General features: G+C 40.5%; 2 protein-coding genes across 4 annotated transcripts in view; one reads left to right on the top strand and one right to left on the bottom strand.

Moving 5' to 3' along the window:
* Positions 1-4,534: 4,534 nt before the first annotated feature.
* On the bottom strand, positions 4,535-14,631 carry LOC114516288. 3 transcript variants are annotated; one of them, XM_028535718.1, is made up of 5 exons: positions 14,485-14,631; positions 14,260-14,333; positions 9,197-9,252; positions 8,828-9,057; positions 4,535-8,600 (listed from the first exon to the last, which is right to left on the bottom strand). In XM_028535718.1, exons 2-5 carry the CDS (start codon positions 14,317-14,319, stop codon positions 5,473-5,475), a joined length of 3,474 nt encoding a protein of 1,157 aa, XP_028391519.1. In that variant the 5' UTR covers positions 14,320-14,333; positions 14,485-14,631; the 3' UTR covers positions 4,535-5,472. The 3 variants fall into 3 exon arrangements, with proteins under 3 accessions (XP_028391519.1, XP_028391520.1, XP_028391518.1); XM_028535719.1 differs by having other exon boundaries at positions 14,260-14,529; XM_028535717.1 differs by lacking the exons at positions 14,260-14,333; positions 14,485-14,631 and adding an exon at positions 10,719-11,993.
* The window catches only part of LOC114516287 (huntingtin-like), a 22,175-nt gene continuing 14,361 nt past the window's right edge, over positions 14,614-22,427 (top strand). The window contains 21 exon segments of the mRNA XM_028535716.1: positions 14,614-14,692; positions 14,889-15,099; positions 15,925-16,008; positions 16,127-16,247; positions 16,332-16,391; positions 16,479-16,558; positions 16,658-16,724; positions 16,859-16,930; positions 17,016-17,157; positions 17,638-17,840; positions 18,101-18,263; positions 18,764-19,550; positions 19,770-19,819; positions 20,094-20,188; positions 20,527-20,628; positions 20,741-20,778; positions 20,850-20,904; positions 21,280-21,386; positions 21,629-21,693; positions 21,840-21,955; positions 22,108-22,389. Of these exon segments, the coding sequence (XP_028391517.1) occupies positions 14,996-15,099; positions 15,925-16,008; positions 16,127-16,247; positions 16,332-16,391; positions 16,479-16,558; positions 16,658-16,724; positions 16,859-16,930; positions 17,016-17,157; positions 17,638-17,840; positions 18,101-18,263; positions 18,764-19,550; positions 19,770-19,819; positions 20,094-20,188; positions 20,527-20,628; positions 20,741-20,778; positions 20,850-20,904; positions 21,280-21,386; positions 21,629-21,693; positions 21,840-21,955; positions 22,108-22,389 (2,793 nt within the window). The 5' untranslated portion in view covers positions 14,614-14,692; positions 14,889-14,995.

Below are 22,427 nucleotides of genomic sequence, written 5' to 3'. Positions count from 1 at the left end.
TTTCTTGGAAACATTATCCCACTGCAGATGTCAGAGGGTCAGATGTCGAGAGAAGATTGCATATTTTACATGCATTTGTGAGCGTCTCGCAAATGAGGAGTGCAGGTACCATTCTGAAATCTTAGAATTTTGAGAACTTTCTGAATTAAGATTTGGAGGCATTCTTTATGACCGCCAAGGCCTTCTCGGCGGACAAGTTGGGCCGCACACAAAATGATTTCTCCCCATAGATTTTGGTTCTGAAATTTACTATATATATATAAGGTGGCTTTTGTTTTAGCTTCATATAAGGTATCGTCTTTCAAAATAACGTCATGAATCACAACAAAGTAAAAGAACTCAGTAACGCCCAGGGGTGGACCGAGCATTTTGGCTAACTGATGCGATGTTTTGAACCATACTTCAACACTTCTATGGGGTCTATATTTCGGTATATTCCACCATGCAAAAGTCGAATATACTATATGGTCGAATGTGCCGAAAAATTGCTTACTCGACCATGGTCGAATGGCGGACTCGACCATGGTCGAGTGCGCCGGAAAACGACTTGTTCGAACCATGGTCGAATGCACCGAAAAATGGCTGACTCGACCATGGTTGAATGTGCCGAAAAATGGTATACTCAAACATGATCGAATATACCGGAATATGGAATACTCGACAATGTTCGAATGTTATGACCGAATTATGGTATGACTCGACCATGGTCGAGTATACCGGAGTATGCATGGTATATTATAGGGGTGGCAATAATCATTCTTTGGGAATAATAGTTTTGAACTAGGTTTAACAAAACGAATTACGATTGATCTTGTGAAAAACTCCCAAATAGCGGTTATAAAATGTGTGAGCAAATTTCAATCTAGTAAACAATGAATTACTTTTGACCCTTATGCAGGTGTACATGACTCTAAAAAAAAGAGATTTGCTAAATAGACTGTCGTGAATAAAGTTATTGAAAAAAAATGAACAATAAACCCTATGCATAATGACGTATCAAGCTGTGACAACTGCAGGGAATTCTGGTTTTAATAGTCCCGGCGAAAAATTCAAAATTCAAAATTTCCCGCCGTGATTACTAAAGTAGACCAGAATTCCCTGCAGGACTAGAATTTCACGGCTTGTTACGTTATTATGCATAAGAGGTCTATTTATTATGACACATCCGACAATTTTGGAAATATGACAAAATCATGTTTTAGATTTAAATCAGTTTTGGCAGGAGATTTCTTGCTAAAGAAGAAGAGATTTATATTAACACACAATCAGAAAATACGTCCGTTTAGCGTTGCCGTTGTTGTTGTAACAACAGAGAAACCTTTAGCTTGACGTTTACGGCAAACGCCAAATTGCTAACAAAGTTTGTGTTTTAACTCCAAGGGCGTAGGAAGCATCCAGAGGTTGGGGGGGGGGGCACCAGCGTCTGGGGCACTTTTGGTTAATAAAAATGGCGATTAAAATGGTTAATAAAGATATACAGGGACGGTTTGATTCGCATTTCTTGCATGGGCTTTGTACTGCTAGGGGGGTCCGGGGGCATGCTCCCCCGAGAACATTTTGAGATATAGGCCTCTGAAATGGCCACAAACCCCTCTGAATCTAAGGATTATTGGGAAACTAAGGATTATTTTTTAAAAAAAGGGCACTTTTGGTCCCTTGAAAAATCTTGGGGGGGCACGTGCCCCCAGTGCCCCCCCCTTCCTACGCCACTGTTTAACTCCACTATCTATAAGTGGGCGGCAATTTCGCTAAATTACAAACGAAATTGCCGCACACTTAAAGATATAGTGAGGTTAAAACACAAACTTTGTTAGCGGTTTGGCGTTTGCCGTAAACGTCAAGCTAAAGGTACGGTCTCTAATGTATTGCAACCTGTGGAAACAAAAAATATGTATCACGAAAAATCACGTTTTAAAATTTCAGCTTCACAGAATTTTTAGAAACTCGTTCAAAATTTTCATTTCCCTCTACGAAATCGTTTTGTGAGATGAAAAATGGGGCTAACCGAACTTAATTGTTTTCGAGTAAAATGCGTTGTTGTTACCGTGACAACGGCAATATAGCGTGACAATTTGCAAATAAATCCCGATTGTTAAACTGATGTTGATATATCCATTTAGTTTTTCCCTTTAAAAATAATTCTTTTCCCAAAAAATTGAAATGTAAATCAGGAGTTTGCTAGTTTACAAATTTTTTGGGAGCCAAATACGGTATATTCACCTTTTCAGCAGTTAAACATTTTATTATTCTATTATATGCTTCAATCTGAACGCAAATTAAGTTTATCTCAACGCCTAGAAATAATTGACGCAAACGTTTTTCCGTTTGATGCTTGTTGCAATTGTCAAAAGGTGCAATGTAGATTTTATATTATAGAAAGGTGTTCAGTTAAAAGGTTTTCACTTCTCGTAGTTCAAGTTGCCACCACGAATGCAGCTGGCTGTACAGCGACAACGGGAACCGCAGCGACGAGAACTGGAGGTGGCTGAACGACAATAACTTCAACAGGCGGCGCGCGATAATGACGGTAAGTACACATACCAACGCCACAGCTGATGCCCAGGACCATGGCTGTGATTCCCAATCCCATACATGCGCTTGATTTGGACAAACCGCACGCTCCCGAGGAACACACCGTTGATGTCGTACCATGGGACGAGGAAGATAGACTTGTAGCACACGAGTACCTTGCGCATCCATCGTTTTCCCCATCGAAAAAATACTCAGCACAAGGGAGACAGAGAACGGATCTTAGTACCGCCACGTATGTACTTTGTCTCGGCATAACGTTGTCTTCCAAAGATTCTTTATAATCGCAAGTCTTTTACAATAATGCTCTGGTCTCAATATGAGTTATAAAAAACCGTTTAACTTAAAACCGAAACTATATAGATATGTTGTAGGTTATAATTGCTTTGGCAACGCGAAACTACATTATTTATTCATTATATCGAGTAGTCGGTGGGCCACTTAAGACGGTTTTCCACTAGCGATATTTTTCGCGCGAAGCGACTTTATTATTCTTTTGTATTTGAGCAATTTGTTCCAGATGGTTGCAGTTGAGAGCTCTGAAACAAAAGTAAAATGTCGCTTCTTGCAAAAAATATTGCTAGTGGAAAACCGGCTTTATGCATGGGGGCATGCAATTAAGCCAGCAATCGTTTTCCTGGAAAAGGTACATCACTTTTAAGAATATTTTTCAAAATAGCAACTATGATTTATTAAGTGAATACGATTTATATATCATTGTCACGATTTGAGTGAACAAGTATATATACACCAGTGAGTTTACTCTTGCATCTACGAACAACATTGTCACATCGCTGTTAAAATCTAGATCTACGACATAGACATCGATATATAGACAGGCGTCTGTTTGTGTTCCACAAGCGGATGGTGTAGCCAGCACGATAATTGGGGAAGCAGGCGGGTCATATTCATATATTCATGTTACGCATGCAGAATTAATTTCTTTTCAAACCAATTGTCTTTACAGTCTGATGAATATATGAATATGCCCCCTCCCCTCGCATAGACTACGCGTTGATATATACAAGTATGATGACATGCATCTTTATTTTAACACGAAGTCCATTCACAAGTAAAATCTGTGCTCTTCCCAATATTGAAACATGCTCAATAATATATACAATAGTTATAAAGATATGGAGAAAAACATACGAATTTACGTACATGCATGTAATATATATATATATATATATATATATATATATATATATATATATATATATATATATATATATATGTATATATATATATATATATATATATATATATATATATATATATATATATATATATATATATATATATAAATTTGGGAAATGAGAGAAATGAACGCACTCATGCATGCAAAGATTGCGCACTAGATATTTGGACAGACATGTTATTCCACAAATTTGGTCCTCGTTAGGTAAACTGAACTTTTCTTACGAAATTCTGTCACGGGTCTGGGAACAAAAAACTCGTGGTTCAGTGTCCCATGCACGTAAGTTGTGCTCGTGCAGTGAGGACGAAGGAAAGAATGGTTTGATTAGGTAACTACAGAGTTGCAAAAAGAGTTAAACCTTCCTCCGGTAGGATTTCAAGTTTTGAAAACCTTCCTCAAAATGACGTTACGACACTGAGTCAAGTGGCAACCAGCATAAAGAATTATTTGGTTTTTTTGGTACATGCATGTGATCAATTAGAGTGTTCAACTTTAAACATTCCTCACAAACCGCATTTAAATCAAACCTTTCTCCGGGTGGTACCCGCAGCTTTTTTGCAACTCTGGGTAACTATAGTCTATATAGGAACCATAGTACTATCCGTCTCATACATTAACTTCGTCAACGCTCAACAGAACGTCTTTTAATTTCAAATTCACTGCTTTCCCTTGGTTTCGCAAATAGTTTCTAATAACTGCAGTTATAATGTAGATACTCAGTGCGTATATATGTATGAGTTACGCGATACAATTGGCGGTAAGAAGTGAAATCAGACAGTCAATGCAGTGAGAGTTTGTGGCGATTTTTATTCATAATTTAAATACAAAGTTTTGAAAATACACGTATAATTCATTTGAGTAAAAAATGTACATCTTTCTTCGTATAAAATAATCATCATTTATATCACGGATATCAAAGTTATTCATTCGTTTTTGAGAAACTAAATTTTCAAATCAAAAAACCTCGAAGGTAAAAAATTACTGACTGCTGTTTACATGAGCCCGGTTACCCGAGATTTAACGAAATGTAAGATGATTTTGAGATACTGAAATAAGTCTTTATGAAACTAAACAAGCCATGCTTTAGTTGAGATGATTACACCACTGCCAGGATCATGTTATATGCTAATTTCAATACCTCAAAGCCATTTCACACCTCGTTTGCAGCCCCAGATATCGCGTCTTTCGTTTTCGTTTGATCAGAGCTAGAAAAAAGCTCTATTAAATGAACTTAACCACCCATTTTGTTATTCGAGCGAGTCAATTGTTAGTAGTTTGCGATTTTAGCAGTTGCACATTCAGCGTAAGTCAAAATAGGTTATAACAGCACACATTTTATTTACATCTTTTTAAAACATCTTTAATTTTAGCAATAGATTTGAGTTATAAAACATCTTTTGAGAACCATTATACTTTTCTCATAATGACCTCAACCGCGGGATGCGAAATCTGACACGACGTATGATTGGCTCCGGCGTAAAACTAACGAGCCAATCAAACTTCGTGTAATATCGTTTGACGTCTTATAAGAAAGGTCTATAGCATAACGATTCAGGTATACTTTGAATTTAAAATTGTGCTTGCTGCAGTAGTTTATTTTGACAAACGCTGGATTCGCGCGGTATGATAAAACTTTTTATGATAAAATTTTACCATAGTCGAAATGACGGGACGCGAGGAAACGACTTCTCATGCACTTTGCCAGTTTCCCAAGACCATATTCTAGAATGATCGTTACGCGACTAACGTTTTAAAAAGCTTGTCTCGAACTTCGCAATAATTGCACTAGTGGGTAAAAGATCACCAAACTCGTTCGAAAACAAGTCTTCGAAGTATTCCCAATCACAGTCGCAATGATTCTTAAAGATGTCAACAATTTTCTTCCAGCGAAATATTTTCGTTTCCTGACCAATCTTGTCGGCTTTGGTCCACGCGGCGATGGGCGGAAATTGCTCGTTCCCCTCTTCCCAGAGGCGAACGATGTCCTTTGCGTCGACCTTGCGAGGCAGGGCGTACTTGCGCACCACAGGCCCCCTCGGTGGCGTTTCATTATCGTTGTATTGGTTCACATCGACGCGCGACTCGTACATCGAAATGATGGTCGTGGCGGGCAGGAGCTGACCGTTCTCGTCGGAGTAGAGCTGCTCGAAATCGGCGAGATTCCCGTGGCAATGAAACTTGTAGATATCGTAGATTTTATTCCAACGGGAGATCTTACTTCGTTGCCGAAATCTCTGGAGCGTGTTCCACTCGGAAACTGGCGGCAAATCTCCAAATCCGTTTTCCCAGTAGTAAATGATGTCCAAAGCGTTCACTTTCTTTGGAAGACAAAACTCTTTGGCTTTCCCTTTTGGGGTGCTTTCATCATCCTCCTTATGCTCTATATTACCCTCACCGTGTTCCGCATTATCCTCATCGTGACCCACGTTGTTCATTTCAATGCTCGACGATCGGGATTCGCTCGGCCAAGCTTCGCCATTGTGGTTCGGCGAACGTTTAATCATCGACGCGTAACTCTCGTTTTCAGTGATCTCGTCCTGCATTGAAATGACCGTGGATAACGCCAGCAAATCCCCGTTGGCATTCGAGTACTTCTCCTCGTAAATCCTCCAGTTACCGTTGCATTTCTCATGAAAAATATCTGCGATTTTCCGCCACCGCGACAATTTTGTCGTGTAGCGTAGTTTCTGCGCTGACGACCAGGTCTTGACGGGGGGGAAGTCCCGGCACCCGTGATCCCATAACCATACGATTTCCTTAGCGCCGACACGTTTCGGGAGCTCGTACTGCTCCCCCCTGGCACGACTGTTCTTCGCACTCTTTCGGTACTCCGTAAAGAACGGCGAATACTTCCGACAATGCTTGGAATAAATAATTCCAGCTATCGGAAGCAGCTCACCGTCTGTGTCTGAGAACCTGTCTAGGAACCTGCGAAAATGACTGTCGCAATCCCGTTCGAATATCTCAGCGATTCTGCGAATGTTGTCCAGCAGTTCCAACTGTTGTGTCTGTGCCTCGGTCCAGTTTTTCATGGGAGGCACCTGGTCCGTCCCATGCTCCCAAAGAGACAATGCTTGCACGGCTGTAAGATGTTCAGGTAACACGTATTCCCCGGTATCCGCAACGGTTATTTCAATGTCAACGGCCTGCGGCAACGTGTAACCATTGTCGGTGAAACTCGTCGCGCAATTGTCCCCGATGACTTGAGACGCAAAGCCTGGAGTGATATTGTCGTGAGACTCGTTCTCGTGTTGTTTGTAGCTCGGCGGTCCGGTCGGATTTTCAGCTTCGTACTTCGCCAGAATCGTCGCTATTGGCAACAGTTCACCGCGCTGATTCGTGTACCTTCGGCAGAACTCGTCCCAGTCTCTACAGCACTGAAAGCGGAAAATCTCGTAGATTTTCTTCCACCGGCTAATCTTCGTCTCCTGACCCATCTTCTGCGTTCGCGTCCAGTCCTTGACCGGGCCGAAGGTCTCGCAACCGTCGGTCCAGTACCGTACCACTTCGAACGCGGTCACCTTACGTGGCAGAATCACGCCCTCCGAGTCCCGCGCGGATTGTTCGGGCTTCGGGGAATCAGATGTTGTGGGGGTGTTCGCCGTGGAGGCGGGTGAGGGGGGAGACCGGGCTGTCGCAGGTGTTGTCGTCACAAGTGTCGTTTCAGACTTCGTTGCCGTTTTTGTTACAGATGTTGTATTTTTGTTACGCGGGGTTGCAAGTGATTCGTTGTTCACGTGATCTTGAGAGAACATCGCTTCGTGTTTGGCAAGGATAGTTGCCAATGGCAACAACTCGCCCTTGTCGTTCGAATAACGCTCACAGAAAAGCTCCCAGTCCGAGTTGCAATTGGTTTTGAAGAGATCCACGATTTTCTTCCAGCGGAATATTTTTGTCTCCTGGCCTATCTTCTGCGCCTTGTTCCAGGTGGCGATGGCAGGGAATTCATCGCAGCCTACGTCCCACAGATGGACAACGTCGCGCGCCGTCACCTTTCGTGGTAACACGTAGCGGTTCGTGGTCTCGTTGTCGGGCATTGCCGCCTCCTGAGGTATGCCACCTTCGGCCCCGGGCTCGTTCTCGAACTCGCTCTTAATCTCAGTGGGAGACTTCAGTTCAATCGTGTTCTGCTTTACGTTGCTGTAGCCTTTGCTCAGAAACTGCGAGGACAACTGATTCTCGTGCAAGGCAAGAATTGTTGTGACCGGCAAAAGATCACCGTTGCCATTTGAATACCTTTCCTCAAACAAAGCCATGTCACCATTACAGTCCGTCTTTAGAATATCGATGATCCTCTTCCAACGAGCCAGCTTGCTTTGTGCCTTCATTTTTTGCGCAGGCGTCCAGTTCTTTACCGGGGGGAAAGTACGGCTGCCCTCTTCCCACAAGCGAATAATATCACGAGCCGTGGCCCGTCTCGGTAGGATATACGACTGTTCGTCGGGATTCGGCAACGGCTCGGGAGGCAGGTCGGGACTTTCCGTGAAGGGTCTCGGGTGCGATGATTCATGAAGCGGGGTGGATTCTCGTGGGGACGTTGAGGATGGTGGTAGGATTTCAGGAGACTTGATGTACTGATTCTCCTGGGAGGTAAAAGTCTCCTGGGCTTCACGAGTCGGAGGTGGCGCTGTGTGGCAGGCTAAGAGATGGTTTTGAGCTTCGACCAATTGGGACAGTTTGTCGTGCGATTGTTGGAGAATATCGTGTCTGTTTTGAAGCAGCGTATATTTCTTCTCAAAGGCGGCAAACTTTTGCGCCAATTGCGTGTGACAGTTGCAATGACACGGGGTTACTGGAGATGGCGGTGGCGGCTCGCGGACTGGAACGAGGCCAAAAGCGTGCGGACCGCTGGGGAGCTCATCTGAAGAATCTGTACAAAGGGGTGATACTTCATATTAGTTTACCCACATGAGTCACATGTTCGCTCTTGGCAGCATTCGCCGAAGCAAGGTGGTCAGAGCAGTGCAATGACTTTGCACATGGATACAAAGGTTAATTCGATTCCTGCATGCCGGGAGACAGATAGTTGCTGACCAGGTCTAACTAGTGTATAAATTGCCCTCGATTCTTCATCAAACCACAAAAATAAACACTTACCCGAAAACAGTTCTGATTTGCCATAATCCGAGTTGTACGCATGTCTTCCGATAAATGCACCGTCATCATTAAGAGCAATAACTTCGGGCGCCTTATCATTGGACGTAAACTGGAAGGCATCGTGTGAAACTTGTTGCCCTTGAATGTGATTCGAGTCGTTGCGTCTTTCGTAAGAGATATTCGTCTTGGATTTGAGAACTTTACGTGGTTTGTCCAGGCGAGCGAGTTTTCTGAAAGGCGAAACGCAACGAAAACAAATGAACTGAGTGAAAAAGAAATGGAAGAAAGATGGACTGTGGAGTGATAAAACGGAAACGTACGAGATATTTGGATATTGTCGTAATATCGTATACTATGTAAATATCACACCTTTTGGAAACTTGGACTCTTGGCTGGCTGATATCGCTATTATTCTGTATGGGTACCTATAAAAGGAAAATTGAGCTCGTTATTTGTTCTGTCTTTACGGTTTCCTGCCTGAACTACTGCATGAAGCTAAAGACATCGGCTAATCCTTAGTCGATTACAGTACAGAGGCTAATCGACTATCGATGTTTGGAAGGCAACAAAATCTACAAAGCGAGCTATAAAGAGATCTTAAAAGATGCATTACTATATAATAATTCTTTCACAAATATCTTCCCGAATACAGCAAAGCTTGACGGATATCATATTTGGATATTATATTCGCTCCATAGATAATCGACTATATAGGCCAAGCGCTCAGCATGTAATATCTTAAAATGGATGATAGCCTAAAGCTCCGTTTACGCTGATCAACATGAAGTGGCGGAAATGTGAGTGAAGGAGATTTTTTCAAGAGGGTCAGACTTGTTATGTTAAACCGCCATCGACTGCAGTATTTGTTAATGGAGGGAAAAGCTAGGAAAATAAAGAATACTCAATTTACAACAATGGATCCGTTCTGGTTTAACCCTTACGACTATACGTGCACAAAATCATTGTACAATATATAGGATAAAAGAGATATGCCCGGAAAAATCAGTAGATTCTGTTTTGTAGCATGTTGCAAGCGCTATTTATCCAGTGATATACGTATCTGATACAAATCAATGAACACTCTACCGGACTACCTCCCGGAATTACAAGACTTGTACCGACGAGCAAGTTTCCTCAACAATTTTTCTTGAGAAAGTTTACTTGCTCGCGCGTGAACAATAAACAAATTTCCCTTGACAAGTTTGATTTTGACAAATTTCATTCGCTCGACTATTCGCGAAGATTTGACAAACCTCCTTCACGAGGTGGTATATTTTCCATCTCATAAATTAACGGATTTTCCTGTCCTTAACAACCGCCATGTTGCTCCTATACAGGCGCAATGTCCTTGTTAAAAAGCAGGCTGGACTAGGCTTTAGGCAGGCCCCTTGTGAAGGAAACGTGTAAATTTTCTCCGGTGCATGCAGACATAAAAAACTCAGCAAGGTTAACCTATCAAAAAAACCCTTCCCTTCGATCTACCTCGTAGTGGAAATGTCAAGGAACAGAATATGAAAAATCCTCAAGCTGACATTCAGGCAACTTGTGCTTTCGAGTTTCGACACAAAGCCCAAAATGTATTGCGGTCAACTTTATTAATGTTTTAAAGAACTCGCGTCATTTTAAACGAAGATAGCAGCTGGTGAAACACCACATGTTCCAACGATTGCCCGAAGTGAAAATTTGCCGAATTGGACCAGAAGTTCAGTAAATAATTTGCATAGATTAGCATTTGTGTTCTTTGAGACACGAGCTATATGGTCGTGCATGTATGTGTGACTAAAGCTATTAATATCGGGTAGCGTATCCGTACATGTAATCGACGAAAAGTAATCGCAGTGCACAGTCGAATATAAATACTACACTATAGACTTTCGCTATCCTGTCGTACCTTCCTTGCACTTGCGGTCTTTCCCTTCGCTTTTAAACCATTATTTACCGCATCAATAGTCGGCACAGCGTCCTTATTTAACCTAATCCGAATGCCTAGTTCTCTTGCGACATCTCTACGAGTGGCAAAACAGCTATCTTCGAAGTGTAGCGAGCATAGCGACGACGATTTCGACTTGGAAGGCTTGAAAGCGGGTCGATATCTCGCCACAAAATCCTTCCACGCTTCGTGACGTCTGTTATCCTTTAGTTTGTCGGGGAAATAATGTAACGAGACGTCTTTTGTATATTGCGTGCTAGGACAAACGCGGCCCGTAGGCGAGCCAGCACAACACATACGACCAACAATCTTCTTTCGTTTCACATTACTGGAGAAGTTACACGTCGCCATATTGAATAGGGAAATGAAATACATCACTGTGAGGTCACGCTGCCGGAAAACAGCGTCATAATGAAAGGAAACTGCGGGCATTGTTCACGCCAGTGCGGGGATTATCTAACACCGTCGATCAATATACTTCTTTGACTTCGTGAAAATTTCCGCCAATCGAAATATGTTTACATTATTTCAATATAGTAGGCTGAATAAAATGTCACTCACAACAAGCCGGTGACAATATTACCATTATTGGCGACTTCATTGGTTTCGTTGTTTATGTTAAAACTTCAGTAACACATACACGTCCGGAGTCTTTGAAGTCCTCAATGACAATGTGTAACTGTTTCGTACACATAAGTATAGTGTACATACTGCACACTTTGTGTTGAATTTAATCCTTAGATAAACGAAAGCTGATCTATGAGTCACGTTTATTTACAAAATACAAACTTGATCGATGAGTCATACTATTTACATCCTCCGCAGACAACTTATAAATATAATTAACCTACTAACATTAGAGGTTATCAGGCATCAATTTCGCAGACGGTTAGTTTAGCAATTTAACCTCGAATGCAGAGAGTTCTGAGTAACAGCCCGTCCTATCTTATAGCACAGCTAAAGGTTCATCTCATATGCGCCGGACTTCTGTCCCCGTGCGACGGAGGAGAAAGGAGGATATTGCTCACACTATTTGCAAATTACAAATTCTATGTCTCTATTCTCTAAGATTTGTATCATGTTTAAAAAAAAAGCTGGGCGCAAACGAGAGTTCCGGCGTACATTCTGGAGACAGAAAACCAACTAAAAGCGCACGTGATATATGTACAGCGATTGTGTGAGGTACTTTACAGAAACAAAGCATTAGAGGACCATGTGGCTTATGCGAAGAACACGATTCAGAATCGGAAATCATTTGAGGTAAAATGGTCGCTAATACTGATAGTAATATCAAGTACTTCATATTTGTAAACATTCAACCTCATTAGCATATGATGCATAATCAAGTCAAAACGCGAGGTGTATTCGCTGACTTCGCTGTGTTTGCACAAAAATGGTCGGGTGATGTTGGTGAGTATATTGTCAGTTTGATAGGAAAAAATATCTTGCGGTCGTCTTGCAACTATTTGATAGCCGAGTGCGCCCTTTTCAGGCTATTTTTCTTTGTCTAATAATAATGGCATCACGTTCAGTTTACAAGCTATTTGCGATCAGCGTTTGTCCCCGTTGTAGACTACAGCCTGTAAACGGTTCAGGCTATAGACGGTGGAGTAGCCACGTTTCACAACAATGCATTACGTGCGCATGTATTTTTAAAACTCCAGTCTAGTAAATGACACTTTCCTACATCCCCCCTTGGCCCTTTTTAAATTAAACTTGGTATAAACGGAGCACAGAGACTACCTCTGACATATCCTTTCCATCACGGAGGTACACCCCCTTCACACCTGACATAACACCCCTGAACGTGTACCCCAGGCAACTTGTGATTGTCTGATATTTTTATAGAACAAAATTGCTGATGTAAGCCCATTCTTTGCAGCTGAATGCCTAAAATAGAGTTGTTTCCCAACTAATTTCTCTTAAGACCACTGCTGCAAACTGCAAAGTCTAAATCTGTGCAATTTGCAAAATCCTCCGGAGAGAGAGAGGATATGGAATATAGCTTCTTCAATGCACCTTCTAGAGAATTGTGACTGACCAGCCATGGGCATGCGTCTAAATTCACCATACAGGGCTTCGTTTTTCCCCCTTTTGCTATTTCACTATATATTCACCTTTTGCAATTCCTATTTTCTCAAGAGAGCTGCATAATTATTACACAACTTGTCTCTTTATAGATACTCAGCTTATTATAGGTCTTTATATATAGTTGTATATTTTAGGTTGAGTACCATAGTGCAGCCAACCCCTCTTAAATATGGCAAAGAGAGCATTTTTGTGGAAGAGCATATAAAGAAAAAGTTTGTGAATTTCTCCAGGAGGTTGGAAGATGTTTGGAAGGGATGTAAGTATTTTGGTAATACAGTGCTTTTGAAAGCAAGGCAAAACAGATTTATAGTCACACCCCCCTCAACAGTGTTCATGCAGGTTGGCATTTGGCATAACCAGACCTATTTACTATTATTCTTTGTATAGTAATAAAGGGTGCGAAACTGGGAACTCTGGGGAACAGTGCCATCCATTTTCTGAATGGTTCTGCAATCCTAGTAATGAATAGGAATAATTCCTTTTAAGAAAATAATTTATCTTGGTTACATTATGCCTATGTGAATATCATATCCCAATTAATCAATCAACATGGTTCTAGTCTAAAACAATGTCCATCAATATTTTCTAAAGGAATAATGATGGATGGACACAGCATTTCAATTGGGAAATTTTGCATGCAAGAGAAATATTTATGTGTGAAAGTTAAGAGGCCATTTGTGATATGATATCAGCAACTTTGATCAAGTGGGCTGATAGTTTGAAAAAAGGTGTTTGAATGGCCAGTAATGTGTAAGACAGATTAAACACAGGTTACATGGGTGAAATTGGGGTCATTGGGTAGGAAAACTACCTGACAAAAAAGGCTGAACCCTTAATGATATTACTTTAATGATTCATAAACGTTGGCTTAAACTTCACTGATGTTTTAACTGCGATGTTTGAGCATGAAGCTGAAAATATGCAAACAACAACACCGACTCAATGGCCTTGACCTTGCTCCGTAAAAACGAAAACAAAGCCAGTCGCATTTAAAAGTCGAAATATTTTCATATTTTATCGTAAAATCGTGTTCCCGGAGGTAAATGCTTCAAGAATCGACGAGAAAACTGCATTAGCGATGCACAAAAGCCGCCTAAAACGTTATCGAGTAGAAGTACTTCACGTATTTAAATAACCTAATGTCGCAATTAGGAAATGAACATCTGAAGACCAAGCGAAGTCGGGTGAATAAAAGTGTAATAAAACTATTAAAAAAAACGATCGAAAACAAAGTATAGTTCAAAAAACCAATTCAACTTCCCCTTAGTAAGGCATGACTTCGAGTCAGTGTTGATGTGGAAATGCAAAAAATAGCAGTGAAGGCGTTCACCTTCGTAAAAGGAGTCAAAGCTTCCTTTCACTTGCCGATTGTCGATTGAAAGAGAAAATTTAAAGAATGTGTATTACAAACCATTTCTGTCGCCCGATACCCAGTCTTATCCTGTCCCCATTTTTCGATTCCAGCATCCATTTTCCGTCCTTCTCCTAAAAAAAGAGCCAGAAACGCCGTCCGATTCGGTGAGGATCCAAAAATGCTTACAGCAACCCGATCAAGTGGACATTCGAAATGGCAAATATTTGAAAGATATGAGGTGTACGAAGTTTGCCGAAATTTGAAATTAAAAGCAATACCCACCGTTTAAATGCTGCCGGTATCGGCAGCGCTTTATTTTTAGGTCGTACCAAGGCTAAGATCGCATTTGCAAAACTTTTCACGTGTTTAAAGTCCTCCAATCTTGATATTTAAATGCAAGAAGATAAATGGTTGGTCTGTGAGGAAGGGCGAAAGGTGACGCTCGAATGAAAAGGAAAACACAAGACAATTTTACCCCGACCGGGTAGAGGTGAGGTCACTTAAAAGGCTTCTTTTACCTAATCTGAAACGAACTTCACGAATAAGAAGGTTGTTAAAACTCTTGCAAAATATACAAAGGTTTCTTTGAATGTTTTGAAATTAATTTAAACAGAAAGATACGATGCCTTAGGAATATATACTTTTTTCCACCCCCTGCTAAGGCGCATCAATTTTGCTCGCTTTAGGCTTCCAGTTCCACACGGCCAGCCACAACTTGTTGTTTTTGCAGATCAATATGAATTTGCATGTTGTGAAATGGATTTGTGAATAGGTAGGAAGTAGCTACCTTGTAATGTCACTGGCTGTAGCAGACAAGCTTCTGAGAGCCTTCGAAGCTTTAAAGAACTTCAAGGATGGAACGTCTAATTCAGATCCCAACGTCGCTGTCACAGTCAAGTAAGTTGATCTGCAGTTTATAGAGAGTATTAAATTTTTTACAAAGTACATAAACTTTACCACAACACGATGAATGAATGTCATGGTTAGGAAAATGGGCATTTTTTGTGTGTATGCAATGCTGAAACTATCATTTTTGAACTTCATTGCTACGATCATTACCAACATATCTTTCGACTCAAAGGTGGCCATTTGTTACTTCTATTTGGCAATAAGTTTTATATAATTCTTATATAATGAAATACCACTTCTCCTGCTGGCAATCAAAGCTGTCTGGCATTAGACATAGTGGTTCCTGAAGTTAGGAACATCCGAGGGCATTGCAGGAGTCATTAATTGTCCTGTTTACCTTCCTTGGGTCAACATTGGTGTGCATTTAATTTGTAACATAACAGTGGAACCTGCAAATCTGACTAATTGGATCCAACCTGAGATTAAGCTATATTCTGCTGTCCAGACAGAGGGAGGAGGCACTGACCATAAAAGAAGCTTTCTCATAATGAAACCACATCGATACAATGACAATATGGGGTGGGGATATGTGAATGGCATATATGGGACGTACATCACATATAGTGAGACTTTATCACAATACCAATATTCCTTCAAAAGCTTCTTAACACCATAGCAATTAGTCACAAACAATTTGTACTCTGTTATTCATGACTGAATAAACATGCATAAAAATAATTGATCTCAAACATCACCATCTGCAAATAAACAAATAAACAATACATCGATCATTTAAACAATATACATCTCTGTTTGTATATTATAAAAAGGTTCTTTTCACCTTGAAAAGCTCTGATTTCTTTTAAATTTTAGAAAGAAAGAGTCCACACTCTCTAAAAAGGATAGAATAACTAATTTAAATATAATTGGGGATTTGACATGCTCACCACTTTTGAGGTACTGTACACGATGTATGTTAGCAATGTAAATATCTGATTTTAGTGTCTATATTCCGCATATGTATCTGGTATAGAAGAGACCTATTCTTCGAGCTTACAGAGACATTCTTCTTTAGAAATCTTGGTGAATTTGGCAAGCTTATTGCAGTCTCAATTGAAACTCTGCTTTCGTTCTGTGATGATCCAGAGCCAGATGTTCGTCTTGTGGCTGGGGACTGCATTAATCGCATCACCAAGGTAATGTTTCTATAGCAATAATCCATCCTGATTCACTTAGATTCACCTTAGCTTTCTCTTTGAATCATTTTCAAACCAAAATAGGGTTTTATGGATAGCAACGTTGCTCGTATTCATGTGGAACTGTACAAAGAAATAAAAAAGGTGTGTTTCATATGTATTTATATATCAAGTTAATCTGCTGTGAGAGCACAACCTAATAAAGAGTGCTTTATGTGATATTTTTGGTAGAATGGCAATTCAAGATGTCTCAGAGCAGCATTGTCAAAGTTTACTGAAATCTGTTATTTAATACGACCCCACAAATGCAGGTAAATACCTACTGTACAAGTTTAGATACTATAAGTGTTTAAAAATGAAATGTGTTATAGGAGCCATATTTATGATAACAAGCCTGCTTATGATTTCAGGCCTTTCATCACAAATCTTTTACCATGCTTGGCAAGAATATGTTCTAGACCTGAAGAGTCAGTCCAGGTACAGTATAGTTCAGTGGCCTACAAAACCAATGGATAGCACTAAAAATTCATCCAGAGTTATATCCTTTTGTTAGTTGTAATGTATTGTTTGTACAGTACTCCCTTGAAGCTCATCACAAACGCTTGTTTTAGGAAACACTAGCAATTGCAATGAAAAGAATGATGCCAGTTCTTGGTGCATTTATGAATGACAAAGAGACGAAGGTATTGTATTTTTTATGTAGCTACAAGCCACAGAAGGTTCACACTTTGAAAGCTTTTGAACATTTTTAAAATGTGTTTTCTATAGATTTTATTGAAAACGTTTCTTCAAAACGTCCATTCAACTTCTGCGCAAACACGACGTACATCAGCATCGTCAATAACTATGATTTGTCTTCATGCAAGAAAACCTTCAGTGTTCTTCTCCTGGGTTATAAACATATTGCTTGGTAAGGATGGATGTGGATGGATAGAATAACTGGATAAATGAATAGCAGTTGCATAAATAGATGGATAGGTAGAAGGATAAGTAGGTGGATAGAATGATAGGTAAGGGATAGATTGATGGATAGTTGGATAGAAGTTAGATGGATGGATGGATGGATGGATGGATGGATGGATGGATGGATGGATGGATGGATGGATGGATGGATGGATGGATGGATGGATGGGTGGATTGAAAGTTGGATAGAAAGAAAGGTAGATGGACAGATAGAAGGGTTGATAAAGTGATGGGTAAATAGGTACATTGATGGAAAATGGATGAAAATAGGGACAAATGAGTGGATGGATAGAAGGGTGAGTCGATGCGTGATGGACTGATAGAAAGAATGATATCACCCATGGCTGAAAAACTCTAACTTACACCAGTGTTAAATTGTCATTGACTGTTTATGACCCTTATCTTCTCATCAATCTTCAAACCTCAGAGTCCATGTTGCCGTTCTCAGTGGATCAAAATTCGCCGGCATACTGTGGTGCTTTGCTTTGCTTGCGTCATATCGTGCCTCACCTTGGCAACGAGGAACAGGAGAACGAAGTTGTCATGCGTGGAAGCTTCGGTGTCATTCATCAACAGAAACGAAATGGTAGCGAGGAAATGCTGGAGAAGGAAGAAAAACAGCTTCTTCAGGTATCTCAAGTTTTTTATATCCAAAAACTCCAGGAAGAATCTTTTTCAACGTTGAATCATTTCTTGAATAGTACTTTTCACATTATATGAGCCATTCTCGACCACAGAAAATTATCTAGTCTTTTTTAAATCAAATTTATTAGAGGAAGGGTCATATGACATATATCTAGAACGAGCCCTATTATGCGCGCCTTTGCATCAATCAATCAGAGGCTTGCTTTTGAAGCCTCAGGAACTTTATCTTCACTCCGTTTTTGTAGATGTACAAATTGGTGATGCTCTCGACTAAACATTGCGATCACAACGTTGTGACTGCTGGCCTTGAAGCGTTGCAGCAGTTACTGCAATCACCACCAAGGAAGTTGCTTTATCAACTTATGTCTCAGCAAGGACTTGCGGCGTTTTCAAATAAGGATCGCTCAGGTTTGTTGAGAATCACTGTCCGTAACCCTTTGCAGTTGAATTACACACTATTCCAGTAGATTAGGCTGAGAACCTTAGCCAAACGTTCGAGGTATATATTTACCTGCTGTATTTTGCGCTCTAGAAAGTTTCCGGGGGGCGGTTGTTCGAAAGGCGTTTAGCTTAAACGGTGGATAAGTTCAAAACAAAATTACCTCTTTATTGAACAACTGAGCTGAAATATTTCGACGTGAATAGCTTAATTTTCAATGGAAGTACATATTTAATTTATTTAAGATGCACGTTCAGTCAATCACAAGATGTATGAGAGTATTTTTAAACTTTGACTTATCCACCGTTTAAGCTAAACGCCTTTCGAACAACCGGCCCCAGTAGTTGACTTTGTTACAACACAAGCTACGGTGATAAACTAATTCGCGGGTTTTATGTGATATATTGCACGCGGTACATCAGAGAAAGGCAAGCCGATCGTGTAATAAATGAAGATAATTTCCCCGCAGAGAGTTTTCTTAGCACATCGTTGGAAGATATCGATTCGCTTTCCTTCGCGTCGCAACAAGATTCTGGTATCGAGGAACCGCTGAGCGAGATGAGCGTAGATGGAGGGAGCGTGAAGGACGGAGAAATGGGCACGAGCGTTGCAGATATTCAAGAACTGCGTAGACATTTCTCTCAGCCTGAGGACAGCACATCCGTGGGCAGTATCGAAACAGCATCAGAAATTTCAGAGAATGGCGTCGAAGGATCCAGTTCTGTGGATACAGAAAGCGACAGCAATTTGGGCCATCACAGATCCGACTCCAACACAAGCGGTATTCTCACCCAGGCCAGCTCGACCGATGAGCTGGACAGGGATGAAAAGGAACAAGAGATAATAGCCATGGATGACCAGGAACCAGAGTTTGAAAACGACGAAAGCAAAGGTGTCGACGACGGGTTTAACATCGACCCGGTTGTTTGCGAAGGCGTGCCTTTGCTTCATTGCGCAAGGGTGATGTGTTCGTTTCTACTCTCGGGAAAGAGCGGCGAGATATTGTCGGATCGCAAGGTTCGCGTCAGTGTTAAATCGCTCGCGTTGAACTGCTTGGGTGCCATATTTAAGATCTATCCGCAAGTATTTCTGGCGCGTGTTCTACCAGCAGGAGAGGGCGAGGAGACTGGTGATGAGAGCTACCAACAGATGATACGAGAAGTGTTGTTGTATGTGGAACATCACGATCCTACCATTCGAGGCAGCCTTGCCGTGTTGTTAGGAAATTTTATTAATTCCTCTCTTGTAAGATCAAGGTAAGATTATATCAACTGTTTGCGCATAGTATACTATCACCCCATTTTATACACGTGACTCTGCAGTCAACACCCGGCAATTGGAATACACAACTGTAGTTCAGTCAATAACTGTATAGTTCAGTTGACTTGAGCGCTGCATCGGAATCGCTAAGCCCCAGGATCGATTCCCACCAGAGAGTCTGAAACTGCATTAAACGCAATTTCGTATTGATTTAGGTACGACTTTGAAACGTGGTCTTCTGACGTGTGTGATCAACTTAACACGGGTGAGTCGATGAATCTTTCCGGCGTTGTTTTCGAGCGTTTTCAAAATCGTTTGTATCTATTTTATCGCTTTGACGCCTTGTCCACACGATCCAAGGGAAAGTATGCTCAATATGTTAAATTAGTTTTAACTTTTATTGTAAATTGACGGTGTTTGAAACCGTTTTGGCATGAAAACGAAAATGAAAACGCTGGGAAACGTTACCGTGTGCACATAGTCGAAAAGAACCTGGAATTATGAAATTATTCCCATTCTTGTTTTTCGCATCTCGCCAGATCATGTGAAGATCGATGATCTGTTAGGCGTCTTGGAAAAGATACTTCTCGACGATTCTTCGTTCACCGTGAAATTGGCCTGTCTAGGAGTACAGGTATTGTTTCAGACTTTCAGTAAAGTTTCAGTATTCGTCCCCAGCGCATGTGACAGCTCTGCATGCTTTTCAGCTAGTGGTGTGATCAGAAATTTCCGGTATAAAAAGCTGAAACCTCTTCTACACTAGCCTGCAACGCAGACTATATATTGGGGTATATATATATATATATATATATAAATATATATATATATATATATATATATATATATATATATATATATATATATATATATATATATATATATATATATATATATGGGGGGTATATACCCCAATATATAGTCTGCGTTGCAGGCTACTTCTACACATTTAAGCGATTTTCTTTTTGTTTGTAGCAATGTCTTCCAGCTCTTTGCCTAAGTTCTTATACAACCCTGACACTACAACTTTGTCTTAAATTGGTGCGGTTAAAACAGAATTCATATTGGCTAGTCAAGGTAAATTAACAAAACTATCGGAAAAACCGTTTTCTATCATAGGGTCAGAATCCAACACTTAGGCTAAGAATTTGGGGTTTAAAAATATATCTTTTCATGCCATCCTCTTTAGTGCGAACTTCTACAGATAATTGGGAACCTGAACTACAGGTACGCACTAATTTTTTCAAGTCATAATTCCAATTTGATTTGGGCTGATTTTTTTCTATTGCAAAATCTAGTTTGATCGCTTTCCTTGAAAAACAAGCCAGTTGCATTTCATCCGAGCAATCTACGGTGAGTTCTGTTCACACGACCCACGATTAATGTCAGACTACATTCCATACCTCAGAAGTGAATTGAATCCAACAAATAGGATCGTGTGAACAGACATTTAGAGACTTCAGTTTCTTAAATTGTTAGTCTAGATTTATCTTTCCTCCCCCCAGTCATGCGGTTGATTCACTCCCCCGGTCATGCAGTTGATTTATCTTCATTCCCCCCGGTCATGCAGTTGATTCATCTTCACTCCCCCCGGCCGTGCAGCTGATGTAAATAAGTACGCCCCTAATAAAAGAATTAATGAAAGAGGGATGTTCTTCTCCTAGGCCTTGAGGTGACTCCCCCAGGACGACTCTATCTAAACTAATGATACTATCTCTTTGTCATCAGAAAACGTGTTTCAATCTTCAACAAACATTCTTTCGCGATGTCCTGCTAGAATTGCTCGCAGATGATGACCCGAGAGTCAGGTCTGAAGCGACAGAAACCATTGTAAAGTAAGTTCAATTGTTTTGTTTTACAAATGCATTGATGGAAAAAATTATGTGTTTGAACTCCAGTGTAGAATAGATTCTGGAGATCCAAATTTTCACTTCTAAAATGTGAAGAAAACTTATGCAAGACGTGACACGGATATATAAGTCGATGTAACTTTTGTACTCTGACTAAATGGCTCTAACTTTCGTGCTTTAAACATAACCTGAAAGGTAGATTCCAGCATAAAACCTTTCCTTTTTAGATTGGTTCGAAATATGCATGTTGAAAATGAACAGCCATTGATCGCTATTGCCAAAAGATCTTTAAGTGAGTAGGCTTTTATATGACTAGATAATCAATATGTTATTTTAATCTATTGGTCTCTACCCTGTAATAAAAGTCACTAAGGCTGTTATTTCTATTAGTTTGAATGCAAGGAAAACATTTGCAATACTTTTCGTTGATTTTTTAAGGAGAAACGTTTGGCTCTTCATATGGAAATGAAAATTTTGTCATCAAGGCAAACCTTGCTAGGGTCGTGACATCACTCAGTCAAAAACTCAATGTGGCTACTTCAAAGCACTCATTGGCAAGTATATACATAACAATCCATCTATAATAATTTCTAAATATGATTATCTCTAGAGAGTTTCCTCGCTGCCCCGTAACCCACGCATAAGTCTCAACAAAGTTAATATTTACTTTCATATTTTACAACATCTTTGCTTTTGATAATTCCAGTTAGGTTACTGCGAGGCGTTGTCGTCACTTTCAAAGTCGTACCCAGTACCCAGCTGGCCTGTGTGCTGGTCATGTGACGTACACGCCATCACGCGTAGTCCTTCCCCAACGGGAAAAACCGGATTTACTGGTCACGTGTTTCCATCGGCCTCTTCTCCAAATGAACCGCTTGTGTCTTCTATACTTTGCAATAACGGTGGTGGTTCGCTGTCGTTCGTCATCGAACTCATGACGTCATCTTGGCTCACGTTTAATCTCCACGGTCACGAAGATGCTCTTTTGGTAGGTAGAACACTAACGCATCTATTCATTGCTCTGAT

The sequence above is a fragment of the Dendronephthya gigantea genome, unplaced genomic scaffold (assembly GCF_004324835.1).
Source record: "Dendronephthya gigantea isolate DGI-Jeju-01 unplaced genomic scaffold, DenGig_1.0 000005F, whole genome shotgun sequence".
Taxonomy (NCBI): Eukaryota; Metazoa; Cnidaria; class Anthozoa; order Malacalcyonacea; family Nephtheidae; genus Dendronephthya; species Dendronephthya gigantea.
The sequence above is the reverse complement of the archived record's forward strand: the minus strand, read 5'-3'. Positions and strand labels throughout refer to the sequence as shown.

Coding starts and splice junctions, on each gene's coding strand:
- LOC114516288 (XM_028535717.1), bottom strand. CDS start 11,189: ATGCCCGCAGTTTCCTTTCATTATGACGCTGTTTTCCGGCAGCGTGAC. Junction 9,253..10,718: donor AGACCGCAAGTGCAAGGAAG/GTACGACAGGAT, acceptor TTCCTTTTATAG/GTACCCATACAGAATAATAG. Junction 8,601..8,827: donor CAAATCAGAACTGTTTTCGG/GTAAGTGTTTAT, acceptor CCCTTTGTACAG/ATTCTTCAGATGAGCTCCCC.